The sequence below is a fragment of the Oncorhynchus tshawytscha genome, linkage group LG31 (assembly GCF_018296145.1).
Source record: "Oncorhynchus tshawytscha isolate Ot180627B linkage group LG31, Otsh_v2.0, whole genome shotgun sequence".
NCBI classification, from domain to species: Eukaryota; Metazoa; Chordata; class Actinopteri; order Salmoniformes; family Salmonidae; genus Oncorhynchus; species Oncorhynchus tshawytscha.
In genome coordinates this window covers 17635628-17648655 of record NC_056459.1, presented here as the reverse complement: position 1 = coordinate 17648655, position 13028 = coordinate 17635628, and the positions used below count along the sequence as shown (strand labels likewise).

The window sequence follows — 13028 nt, the reverse complement described above, 5'->3', positions numbered from 1 at the left end:
CTCTCTATAGAGGGTTAAATTATCTCCATGAGAGGGAATTGAGGCCCAGAGCACCCTGACAAAACAAAGGTTACTCTACTCTGCACAGGAACAATGGGATCTATCGGCTCACTCTAGTCTAGTAGTACAACGTCTCTCAGCTTCAGTAACATCAAGCTCAGATAATTTTTATTTTAATACAAATATTTTGTCTATTGTCTTAATTTATTGTTATGATGGATATTCATATATCCATCCATGTTTGAGGTATAGAAGTATGCAATATAAATGCCTTTTATGCCTTGAATTTATAGCTTTGATTTCCCCCCTCAGGTCTACAGGTACAAAAATATCCCTAGCTCTTCCCTCAATTTCCCGACAAGCCCACATTTCCATCCACATCTGTGAATTAATTCTTGGCATGGTAAGCATTGTTCACCTACAAAGCACTCATTATTCCACAGCAAGCAGTGCAAGTCCTAAGACAACAAGGGCATCTAAATAATGCCATGTAAAGTAAGCCTAGCCTATATTCACCTCTTTATGTGTTGTCAGCATTGTACACACATGGCCTTGTCTCTGGACTCAGTCAGACACAGGCCTCTCTCTCTGGGCATGAGAGTACACATACAGGCAGTTAGGGCCTAACTCCCTATCCGGGAACAGGCCTCTCTCTCTCTCTGTCAGTAAAACAGAGCATGCATCCGTCTGCTCAATAGCGTGCAGGAATTTCTCTCTCCCATTTACTAAATCCTTCAGAAGGAGAGAGGGATAACCAAGCTAAAGTACTGAAATAAATAATATATATATATATACACACACACAATCTCTGCTTTATGATACAGAGGACAGGTTAGTTTGGTAGTACTTGACTTCACATTATTGTAAGGCTGCATGTCGTTTTCACGTTCAACATTGTGAAAATACCTTCACTTTGTGTGTTTGGATAACTGTCAGCGGAAACTGGACTGGCAAAAAAACTTTTTTTTTTAAAGGACGTCAAAATGAAAATCTTGTCTAAACAGTGTCAGGGAAGGAGAGAGACTTTATAACGTTCTGGTTTGGATCAGGAGCTGATCAACTTAACACAAGCGAAGAGGAATGAAAAGGAGCACAGTTACATTCTGCATCGACCTGCTCTGTGCAGTGTGGACCTTGTCAATGACATCACGTTATGTCATGATTCGTGCTGGAGTTGTGTGACCTGCTTAGTGTGGACCTTGTCAATGACATCACGTTATGTCATGATTCGTGCTGGAGTTGTGTGACCTGCTTAGAGTGTGGACCTTGACAATGACATGCAGCTTGTCAGGCTAGCAGGTTTCTTTTTAAACAGCTCTGCCAGTCCAGATAGGATAGAACAAACTAGCTCTACTAATGATAGACACAGTTAGCCTCAGGTTTATTTTCTGAATGGGTTAAGTGACAATCTTCTCTTAAGTGACCAGTGATCAATGACTAAAACACTTATGAACTCACATGCACACCCTTGCATTACTTGTAATGACTTCAGGACTCCCTGGAAAACTGTGGCATTTGCTACTCAGTGCCCTACTATCTGAGCTAAATAAATAAAGACTTTAGACACAATAACACAACCGCTGAGGACAAAGGTTCAAATGAATGTGGTGTGGGGGTGTAGGCTTATTGAACAAGAAGTTAGTGAAAGAGACAACTTCAACTGTCGTGAGACAGTAGACACTGACAGCCATCCAAATACAAGTAAGGCTATTGTCTGTCTACCGACTGGGCTTAGAGACTGTGAGAGAGGGAGATTGGCTCCCAGAAAAGGCACAGGCAGCTGCTCATGACTTCAGCAGTCAACCAGGCCCAATCCTCAAGAGTGTCAGCATCAGACAGGGATGTGCAAACACACATCCTGCCTTTGAGGGCCTGAAGGCCCTCGAAATTGGATCGTCACAGAGATGACTAGGGAGATAATAAAACAAATCCTTTCTCATCTTATTCCATCTGACAGGACAAAAAAATGTGGTGTTACAGATGAACAGCTTAGACTGGGAAGAGGAATTTGTTGTTATTGTAATAGCTAATTAGCTAATCTTCTGAGGTAAAATGAGATTAAACTCCATGGCCCCTGACAAATGTGAGCCATCCCTCCATCTAGCGTCAGGGGTGGAGTCTGCAGATTTTTTTCCCTTAAAAGACTGCATGCAATCTTTTTTTATGAAATGTTTAAAAATCACACTGTATGTCTAATAAATCACTGTGTGTGTTTATTTTCATGAAAATAATATATTTTTTTGTAATTTATTTCCCTGAGCTTCCTTTTGCCATAGAAATGCTCAGTCTGGTCATGTGGGCGTGTTGATACAAATGTGTATATATTTGCATATACAGCCCTGACTGGCAGATAGTCTAAAGTCTACCCCGCTTACCCCTTCAATGTAGGAGGATACAAACGCAAATAAAAGATGACTGGTTATTGGTCTGAATAATCAGATTGTGAAGTCATGCTGTGGGCCAAAACCTAAAGAGGCTGAAAACCCAGGCATAAAAATAACAGCTCTTCCACTAAAAGGTGATTATCATAATTTTCACAATTTCAGTGTTAATTCTACTGTACATTGTGTGTGTGTGGGGGGGGGGTCTCATTTTTTAATGCACTGCCTGCCTCCTCTCGCTCGCCCACTTTCCCCATGAGGATTTCTCTCTGCCTGAATAACCAAATGTGGATGGAGGTGAGAAGGGCCACAGAGGATCCTGCTGCCAGCCTCCCAATCCCAACAGTTAATCCCTGTAGGCAGTGTTTCTCTCCCACAGCCTCAGCCTGAACCTACCCAACCAGCAGGCTGCTGGCTGGGAAAGTGAAAGGTTAGACTGGCACATGATATCCACCCCCTTACCATACGGACCCAGACAGATGATATGCCCCCTGCCCTACGGACCCAGACAGATGATAGCTACTTCCGGCGCCGACAGAGATGGCCGCCTCGCTCGCGTTCCTAGGAAACTATGCAGTTTTTTGTTTTTTTACGTGTTATTTCTTACACTAGTACCCCAGGTCATCTTAGGTTTCTTTACATACAGCCGACAAGAACTACTGAATATAAGATCAGCGTCAACTCACCATCAGTACGACCAAGAATATGTTTTTCGCGATGCGGATCCTGAGTTCTGCCTTACAACCAGTGTAACCGAGTGGATCACATGCAGCGACCAAAAAAAACGACTCAGAAAAAGAGGGAAACGAGGCGGTCTTCTGGTCAGACTCCGGAGACGGGCACATCGTGCACCACTCCCCAGCATTCTTCTTGCCAATGTCCAGTCTCTTGACAACAAGGTTGATGAAATCCGAGCAAGGGTAGCATTCCAGAGGGACATCAGAGACTGTAACGTTCTCTGCTTCACGGAAACATGGCTCACTGGAGAGACGCAATCCGAAGCGGTGCAGCCAGCGGGTTTCTCCACGCATCGCGCCGACAGAAACAAACATCTCTCTGGTAAGAAGACGGGCGGGGGCGTATGCCTTATGGCCAACGTGACATGGTGTGATGAAGGAAACATACAGGAACTCAAATCCTTCTGTTCACCTGATTTAGAATTCCTCACAATCAAATGTAGACCGCATTATCTACCAAGAGAATTCTCTTCGATTATAATCACAGCCGTATATATCCCCCCAAGCAGACACATCGATGGCTCTGAACGAACTTTATTTAACTCTCTGCAAACTGGAAACGATTTATCCGGAGGCTGCATTCATTGTAGCTGGGGATTTTAACAAGGCTAATCTGAAAACAAGACTCCCTAAATTTTATCAGCATATTGATTGCGCAACCAGGGGTGGAAAGACCCTGGATCATTGTTACTCTAACTTCCGCGACGCATATAAGGCCCTGCCCCGCCCCCTTTCGGAAAAGCTGACCACGACTCCATTTTGTTGATCCCTGCCTACAGACAGAAACTAAAACAAGAAGCTCCCACGCTGAGGTCTGTCCAACGCTGGTCCGACCAAGCTGATTCCACACTCCAAGACTGCTTCCATCACGTGGACTGGGAGATGTTTCGTATTGCGTCAGACAACAACATTGACGAATACGCTGATTCGGTGTGCGAGTTCATTAGAACGTGCTGAAGATGTCGTTCCCATAGCAACGATTAAAACATTCCCTAACCAGAAACCATGGATTGATGGCAGCATTCGTGTGAAACTGAAGGCACGAACCACTGCTTTTAATCAGGGCAAGGTGTCTGGTAACATGACTGAATACAAACAGTGCAGCTATTCCCTCCGCAAGGCTATCAAACAAGCTAAGCGCCAGTACAGAGACAAAGTAGAATCTCAATTCAACGGCTCAGACACAAGAGGTATGTGGCAGGGTCTACAGTCAATCACGGACTACAGGAAGAAACCCAGCCCAGTCACGGACCAGGATGTCTTGCTCCCAGGCAGACTAAATAACTTTTTTGCCCGCTTTGAGGACAATACAGTGCCACTGACACGGCCTGCAACGGAATCATGCGGTCTCTCCTTCACTGCAGCCGAAGTGAGTAAGACATTTAAACGTGTTAACCCTCGCAAGGCTGCAGGCCCAGACGGCATCCCCAGCCGCGCCCTCAGAGCATGCGCAGACCAGCTGGCCGGTGTGTTTACGGACATATTCAACCAATCCCTATACCAGTCTGCTGTTCCCACATGCTTTAAGAGGGCCACCATTGTTCCTGTTCCCAAGAAAGCTAAGGTAACTGAGCTAAACGACTACCGCCCCGTAGCACTCACATCCGTCATCATGAAGTGCTTTGAGAGACTAGTCAAGGACCATATCACCTCCACCCTACCTGACACCCTTGACCCACTCCAATTTGCTTACCGCCCAAATAGGTCCACAGACGATGCAATCTCAACCACACTGCACACTGCCCTAACCCATCTGGACAAGAGGAATACCTATGTGAGAATGCTGTTCATCGACTACAGCTCGGCATTCAACACCATAGTACCCTCCAAGCTCGTCATCAAGCTCGAGACCCTGGGTTTCGACCCCGCCCTGTGCAACTGGGTACTGGACTTCCTGACGGGCCGCCCCAGGTGGTGAGGGTAGGCAACAACATCTCCTCCCCGCTGATCCTCAACACTGGGGCCCCACAAGGGTGCGTTCTGAGCCCCCTCCTGTACTCCCTGTTCACCCACGACTGCGTGGCCACGCACGCCTCCAACTCAATCATCAAGTTTGCGGACGACACAACAGTGGTAGGCTTGATTACCAACAACGACGAGACGGCCTACAGGGAGGAGGTGAGGGCCCTCGGAGTGTGGTGTCAGGAAAATAACCTCACACTCAACGTCAACAAAACTAAGGAGATGATTGTGGACTTCAGGAAACAGCAGAGGGAACACCCCCATCCACATCGATGGAACAGTAGTGGAGAGGGTAGCAAGTTTTAAGTTCCTCGGCATACACATCACAGACAAACTGAATTGGTCCACTCACACAGACAGCATCGTGAGGAAGGCGCAGCAGCGCCTCTTCAACCTCAGGAGGCTGAAGAAATTCGGCTTGTCACCAAAAGCACTCACAAACTTCTACAGATGCACAATCGAGAGCATCCTGGCGGGCTGTATCACCGCCTGGTATGGCAACTGCACCGCCCTCAACCGTAAGGCTCTCCAGAGGGTAGTGAGGTCTGCACAACGCATCACCGGGGCAAACTACCTGCCCTCCAGGACACCTACACCACCCGATGCTACAGGAAGGCCATAAAGATCATCAAGGACATCAACCACCCGAGCCACTGCCTGTTCACCCCGCTGTCATCCAGAAGGCGAGGTCAGTACAGGTGCATCAAAGCTGGGACCGAGAGACTGAAAAACAGCTTCTATCTCAAGGCCATCAGACTGTTAAACAGCCACCACTAACATTGAGTGGCTACTGCCAACACACTGTCAATGACACTGACTCTACTCCAGCCACTTTAATCATGGGAATTGATGGGAAATTATGTAAATATATCACTAGCCACTTTAAACAATGCTACCTTATATAATGTTACTTACCCTACATTGTTCATCTCATATGCATACGTTGATACCGTACTCTATATCATCGACTGCATCCTTATGTATACATGTATCACTAGCCACTTTAATTATGCCACTTGGTTTACATACTTATCTCATATGTATATACTGTACTCGATATCATCTACTGTATCTTGCCTATGCTGCTCTGTACCATCACTCATTCATATATCCTTATGTACATATTCTTTATCCCCTTACACTGTGTATAAGACAGTATTTTTTTTTTTTTTTGGAATTGTTAGTTAGATTACTTGCTCGTTATTACTGCATTGTCGGAACTAGAAGCACAAGCATTTCGCTACACTCGCATTAACATCTGCTAACCATGTGTATGTGACAAATAAAATTTGATTTGATTTGATTTGATATGCCCCCTGCCCTACAGACCCAGACAGACGATATGCCCCCTGCCCTACAGACCCAGACAGATGATATGCCCCCTGCCCTACAGACCCAGACAGACGATATGCCCCCTGCCCTACAGACCCAGACAGACGATATGCCCCCTGCCCTACAGACCCAGACAGACGATATGCCCCCTGCCCTACAGACCCAGACAGACGATATGCCCCCTGCCCTACAGACCCAGACAGACGATATGCCCCCTGCCCTACAGACCCAGACAGACGATATGCCCCCTGCCCTACAGACCCAGACAGACGATATGCCCCCTGCCCTACAGACCCAGACAGACGATATGCCCCCTGCCCTACAGACCCAGACAGACGATATGCCCCCTGCCCTACAGACCCAGACAGACGATATGCCCCCTGCCCTACAGACCCAGACAGATGATATGCCCCCTGCCCTACAGACCCAGACAGACGATATGCCCCCTGCCATACAGAACCAGACAGACGATATGCCCCCTGCCCTACAGACCCAGACAGATGATATGCCCCCTGCCATACAGACCCAGACAGACGATATGCCCCCTGCCCTACAGACCCAGACAGACGATATGCCCCCTGCCCTACAGACCCAGACAGACGATATGCCCCCTGCCATACAGACCCAGACAGACGATATGCCCCCTGCCATACAGACCCAGACAGACGATATGCCCCCTGCCCTACAGACCCAGACAGACGATATGCCCCCTGCCCTACAGACCCAGACAGACGATATGCCCCCTGCCCTACAGACCCAGACAGATGATATGCCCCCTGCCATACAGACCCAGACAGACGATATGCCCCCTGCCATACAGACCCAGACAGAGCCCCCCATCAGCTTTGTAAAAACTGCTCCCTTCGGTCTGGAGCCATCAGTATCAGGAAAGAGCATAAAGTCAAAAGAGGCTGTGGTGCGAATGGCAAATGTGAATTGCAGATTTCAGGGAAAACACGTAGCTAACCTTCACAGATAATTAAAAAGTTAAAGTTTACACAGTAAAAACGATTTTTTTTTAAATCAACAGAAAATTGTCTATGAATGTTCATTTTCAATGCAGCTGGACAAATTAGCCTAACAGTGGCTTTCAATTAAAGTACAACCACAACTCCCATCAAAATTCATTACACCCAGAGTAAATCTATTAATTCCATTATGGTGATTCACCTTTCAAACTCCCTGGTTTCCACATCAGCCATCTGACTGAGCCCTTCCTTCCTTACAAAAACACACGCACAGTCATTGGCGTCTTTGAACAGAGAACGTGATTAAACAGAGCACAGTCATTGGGTTTACACTAGAACGTCTGTGAGCTCAGTCAGACTCTTTCTACTTTATCTGGGAAGAAACATTGGCTCTCTTCTGTCTGCCAAGAGAAACATACAACTCCTGACCATCTGTGTCTACTGCTTCACCAACAGCCAAAGCTGGGTTCAAGTACTATTTGAAATCACATTAAATGTGTTTGGCGTTAGCTTTAATCTATCTGGAGTTACAGATGGGTTGCATTTGCACTTTTGTGACTACTTTATTGGTTCCATTGCACCAGGCAAGCCCAATCAAGCCCAGCTAAAGTATTTGAAATGACAGTAGTATTTTAACCCAGGTCCACCAGCAGGGCTCCCAGTCAACGCTGTTTTTTAAAGAGCCAATTATACTGCTCTTTACTGGTAGAGGAAAGAGGAGAAGGGAGCTTCCTGACTTACAATAACATTTTCATTATTTGAGGCTTAGAATTTTAAAAAGTACTAAAAAGGAGGTTGATGCATTGGACCTTCAAAATTGGCAGGATTTACCTTAATTTTTCAGTAAAGAATGTAGCAATCCTATATTATGCTAATTTCTTGTTATGCAAAATTACCATGCCCCTAAGCACCAGAAAACTGTTGTGCAATGCCTTACTTTCATTTCAGGTTCATCTCAACCTCAAGGAAGTGTTGAAAGACATTATTCAATGCTGGTGACATACTTAAAACTACACTGAACAAAAACAATAATTTTACTGAGTTACAGTTCATAAAAGGAAATCAGTCAATTTAAATAATCTATGGACTTCACATGCATCCGTTGGTCACAGATACCTAAAGGTAGCGTCATGGATCAGAAAACCAGTCAGTATCTGGTGTGATCACCATTTGCCTCATGCAGCATGACATCTCCTTCGCATTGAGTTGATCAGTCTGTTGATTGTGGCCTGTGGAATGTTGTCCCACTCCTCTTCAATGGCTGTGCGAAGTTACTAGATATTGGCGGGAACTGGAACACGCTGTTGTACACGTCCCAAACATGCTCAATGGGTGACATATGTCTGGTGAGTATACAGGCCATGGAAGAACTGGGACATTTTCAGCTTCCAGAGATTGTGTACAGAACCTTGCGACATTGTGCCGTGTATTATCATGCCGAAACATGAGGTTACGGAGGCGGATGAATTGCATGACAATGGGCCTCAGGATTTCATCACAATATCTCTTTGCATTCAAATTGCCATCGATAAAATGCAATTGTGTTCGTTGTCTGTAGCTTATGCCTGCCCAAACCATAACCAGAAGGTAGCCTAGTGGTTAGGGCTTTGGGCCAGTAACCGAAATGTTGCTGGATCGAATCCCTGAGCTGACAAGGTAAAAATCTGTCATTCTGCCCCTGAGCAAGGCAGTTAACCCACTGTTGATGTTGATGAAGGCAGCACCTCTCTGAATCAGAGGGGTTGGGTTAAATGCAGAAGACACATTTCAGTTGAAGGCATTCAGTTGTACAACTGACTAGGTATCCCCATTTCCTAACCCCACCATGAGGCACTCTTCAAAGTTGACATCAGCAAATCGCTCGCTCACACAATGCCATCTGCCCAGTACAGTTGAAGCCGGGATTCATCCATGAAGAGCACACTTCGCCAGTGGCCATCGAAGGTGACCATTTTCCCACTGAAGTCAGTTATAACGTTGAACTGCAGTCAAGACAACAAGCAAGATGAGCTTCCCTGAGACTGTTTCAGACAGTTTGTGCAGAAATTCTTTGGCTGTGCAAACCCACAGTTTCATCCGCTGTCCAGGTGGCTGGTCTCAGACGATCCCGCAGCTGAAGAAGCTGGATGTGGAGGTCCTGGTCTGAAGTTGTGAAACCAGTTGGACGTACAGCCAAATTCTCTAAAACGACGTTGGAGGTGGCATATGGTAGAGAACTTAAATTATCTGACAACAGCTCTGGTGGACATTCCTGCAGTCAGCATGCCAATTCTACGCTCCCTCAAAACTTGAGACATCTGTGGCATTGTGTTATGTGACAAAACTGCACATTTTAGAGTGTCCATTTACTGTCCTCACAGGTGCACCTGTGTAATGATCATGCTGTTTAATCTGCTTCTTGATACGACAGATTATCTTGGCAACGGATAAATGCGCACTAACAGGTATGTAAAGAAATTTGTGCACAAAATAAGATTTGTGTGTGTATGGGATCTTTCTGGGATCTTTTATTTCAGCTCATGAAACATGGGACCAACACTTTACATCTTGCGTTCATATTTTTGTTTAGTGTACGTGGACTGAAACCCTTTTTGAAGCTTAGTGTTACAAAGTAGAGGTTCAGGATTTAGTCTTGGTGATAAAAAAGAAGGTTAATTTAAATGTAAAAAAGGAACAAGAAACTCAAAATATATGCCTATGTTCTTGACTAAATGTGTACAGCAATTTGAAACATTTAAAATACAATTTTATAATAAAATAGTACTGGACACAATGACAACATTGTGTGCAACTATCTGAGACACAACCCCCAAAGCATTGTTCTGGGTGATATCAGTAGGTGATCAGGAGAGGCCCAGCCGCCATTTAGAGACCACTCGCAGATTTATAAAACGAGATTTGTACAACCAGAAGAGCATTGTGGAACCCACACATTTCAGGGATTAAATGATAATCACAGCATTATTTGTGTGTGTGTTCCGCCCAACTTGTTAAATGGTGAGTGTTGATTTCCAAACTGACCGGAGCCTACTGAGCAGTAGGATGGCCTGAAACCTCAAAGTTCTGTTGAGCATCTAGACGTTGAGTGCCTATAGCAGATTTACATTTCTCACTCTTACAAATTCAGCAAGATGAAGTTTCGTGTGTTTCTCACCGATTATCACGAACCCATCTGTATCCCCCTCTGACGATGACTTCTTGGAAGAGTCTTTATTACGATGTCCGAAAAAACTGAACATACTGACTCCTTACGCTGTCTGCAAAGGCGAGAAAAACAACTAAGACCACATATTGCAACATCACGACACTTGGAATGATAAAATGCAGTAAACATTCTGCTGTTGTTACCTTTATGTATGTAGAACCTAGGACTATGCCTGAAAGTTGATCATATATTGTAATATCAGAACTAAATACAATGTGACTTTCAGTTTGATATCATTGTAACTTCCGAAGTATCAAACGTCACGTTTGACCAGCGAACTAACGTTAGCGGCTCTTTCTAACGTCTAGTTAGCTCGGTTTTTATCAAACAAATGCAAATGACTTACCTTACCAGTGTTTAGTTTCTTTAAAATGTTGAGTAAAGTAACAAACTGTTGCTATTGTTAGATGATCTATGCAATTTCACTTCGATTTCGTGTAGCTAGTTAGACATAGGCCCGTGTGTTGTTGTTATTGTGTCTTATGTGTTTCCGGTCATTCCTGTCCTATAAATGGTCCGTGTAGAAACAATGTCGAGAATGATCTAATTCTGATCCGTTTTACAATGGTTATACCGCAATATATCGCTTGGATTCGGGTGTTTGGTTATTATACTCAACTTTTAAATGACTGAAGTTTTATTTATAAAAAGTATCCCTTCAGCTGGCATTTCAATATTAATATGAGGGACGATCATTAATACGAGCTTGTATCCTGGGAAAGAATGTAACATAGAACAATGCGGAAATTATCGTCATACATGATATTTCCCGCGCTACAACTTGCTTGTCTGATATACAATCGTTGTGCACAGCAAAATCTTTCGAAATGGCAGTTTTCGAGTCACAAAAAGCCAGGATTAACTCTGATATGCTGTCTCGATATATCAGCAGGCCGATTTGCTTCGTTGGACGCGTTGAGAAGGTAATATGCTAGTGTTTATTGGTCCACCGTTAGTTCAGCACTATAAAATGGATTTCTAGTGAGTGTTTCACTGTAAAGTCGACTCCTGTTGTATTCGGCGCGTGTGACAAATACAATTTGATTTGGATGGCGGTCTTCTCTTGACGAAAGGTTCGTGGTGGTAACGTTACACCAGACTACACGGCCAGAAATTGCAATGGAATTCGATACTTAGCATTACGAAATCGCAATTCATTGTTTATTGTCGTCTATGACAGGTCCACCCAACAGGAAACTCGTTCAGTCTTTCGGACGGAGACGGGAGTGCTGCATCAGTGGAACTCAACGAGCCCGTAAGTACAGTCACAGCGTTTCTATAACGTTAGTTGCAAGACATAACTAACTAACTAGCTAGCTACAGTAGACTGGTTGAACAGTAAGTAGCAAGGAATTGAGAATACAAATATCTGACAAAGACAACACTCAATGAAAGTGAACATTGTACTTGAGTTTAGTATATTGCCTGATGTAACATTGTTTATTTTTCCCCAGCTTGATGAGGAGCTGAGCGGGGTGGTGGAGGTGCTTGGTATGGTGTCCAACAAAGGGACAATAATGGCCTCTGCATACAACATACTCAGAGAAGACAAAGGCATTCCTTTCGGTAAGTACATAATCTCTCCTGTGGAAAAGGGAATGTGTTTTCAAAGTTAGACTGCTAAATTACATTATACACAGCAGGGTGACTTCCTGCAACAAAGTCAACAAAATATGTTATCTTTCCAATGTGGGCATATCTCAATGGAGAGCACATATTTGGGATAAATAATAATGGTGGTCTTGGCATATTTTAATTCTTGTTGATGATGGTGTTTCTAGGATGTCGCCCCACAGTATTTGATGATATTGACCTTGCAGAGTCTACTTTTAAACCTACCAAAGACGGTGTTCAACTTGTTTGACATCCCTTTATTTTCTTCACATAATGGTTTAACTAATAGCATTTTAATTTTCTTTCCAGACTTGGAGCTGTACAATGAAGTCCTGAAAGTCATCCATGATTTCCCCCAGCACTATCCATTTGGAATAGCCACCAGTGGATGAGCACTTTGCACTTATTCATTACTTCCTAAAGATCATTGTCAACATGAGACTCCATTCTCTTGTTTGCCATTTTTTAATATACTTGTATATAAGTGTTAAATGTATATGTACAGTTTCTTCTATTTCTTGATGTGGAAAATAAAAATGAGTGCTTTTATAACGGTCTGTTTAGTCATTATAACAAGATTCATTAATAAACCCAAAATAAGCCGTGTCTCAATTTGTTTGATATCATCCTCCTCGACTAAAAGCAAGCTTTATTATCTTAACCAAGTTACTGCATCGACTGTTTATAATATTGTCGTTAGCGGGTCTACTCCTTAGCTAATTAACGAACAGCGAGGGTTAGGAGGACTGTCCTAAACAAATCAAATGTATTTATATAGCCCTTTGTACATCAGCTGATATCTCAAAGTGCTGTACAGAAACCCAGCCTA

At 44.1% G+C, this 13028-nt stretch overlaps 1 protein-coding gene across 1 annotated transcript; it reads left to right on the top strand.

The window, feature by feature from the left end:
• Positions 1–11130: 11130 nt before the first annotated feature.
• On the top strand, positions 11131–12805 carry LOC112229607 (replication protein A 14 kDa subunit). The gene is made up of 4 exons (XM_024395542.2): positions 11131–11508; positions 11766–11840; positions 12040–12151; positions 12509–12805. Exons 1-4 carry the CDS (start codon positions 11413–11415, stop codon positions 12589–12591), a joined length of 366 nt encoding a protein of 121 aa, XP_024251310.1. The 5' UTR covers positions 11131–11412; the 3' UTR covers positions 12592–12805.
• Positions 12806–13028: the final 223 nt, after the last annotated feature.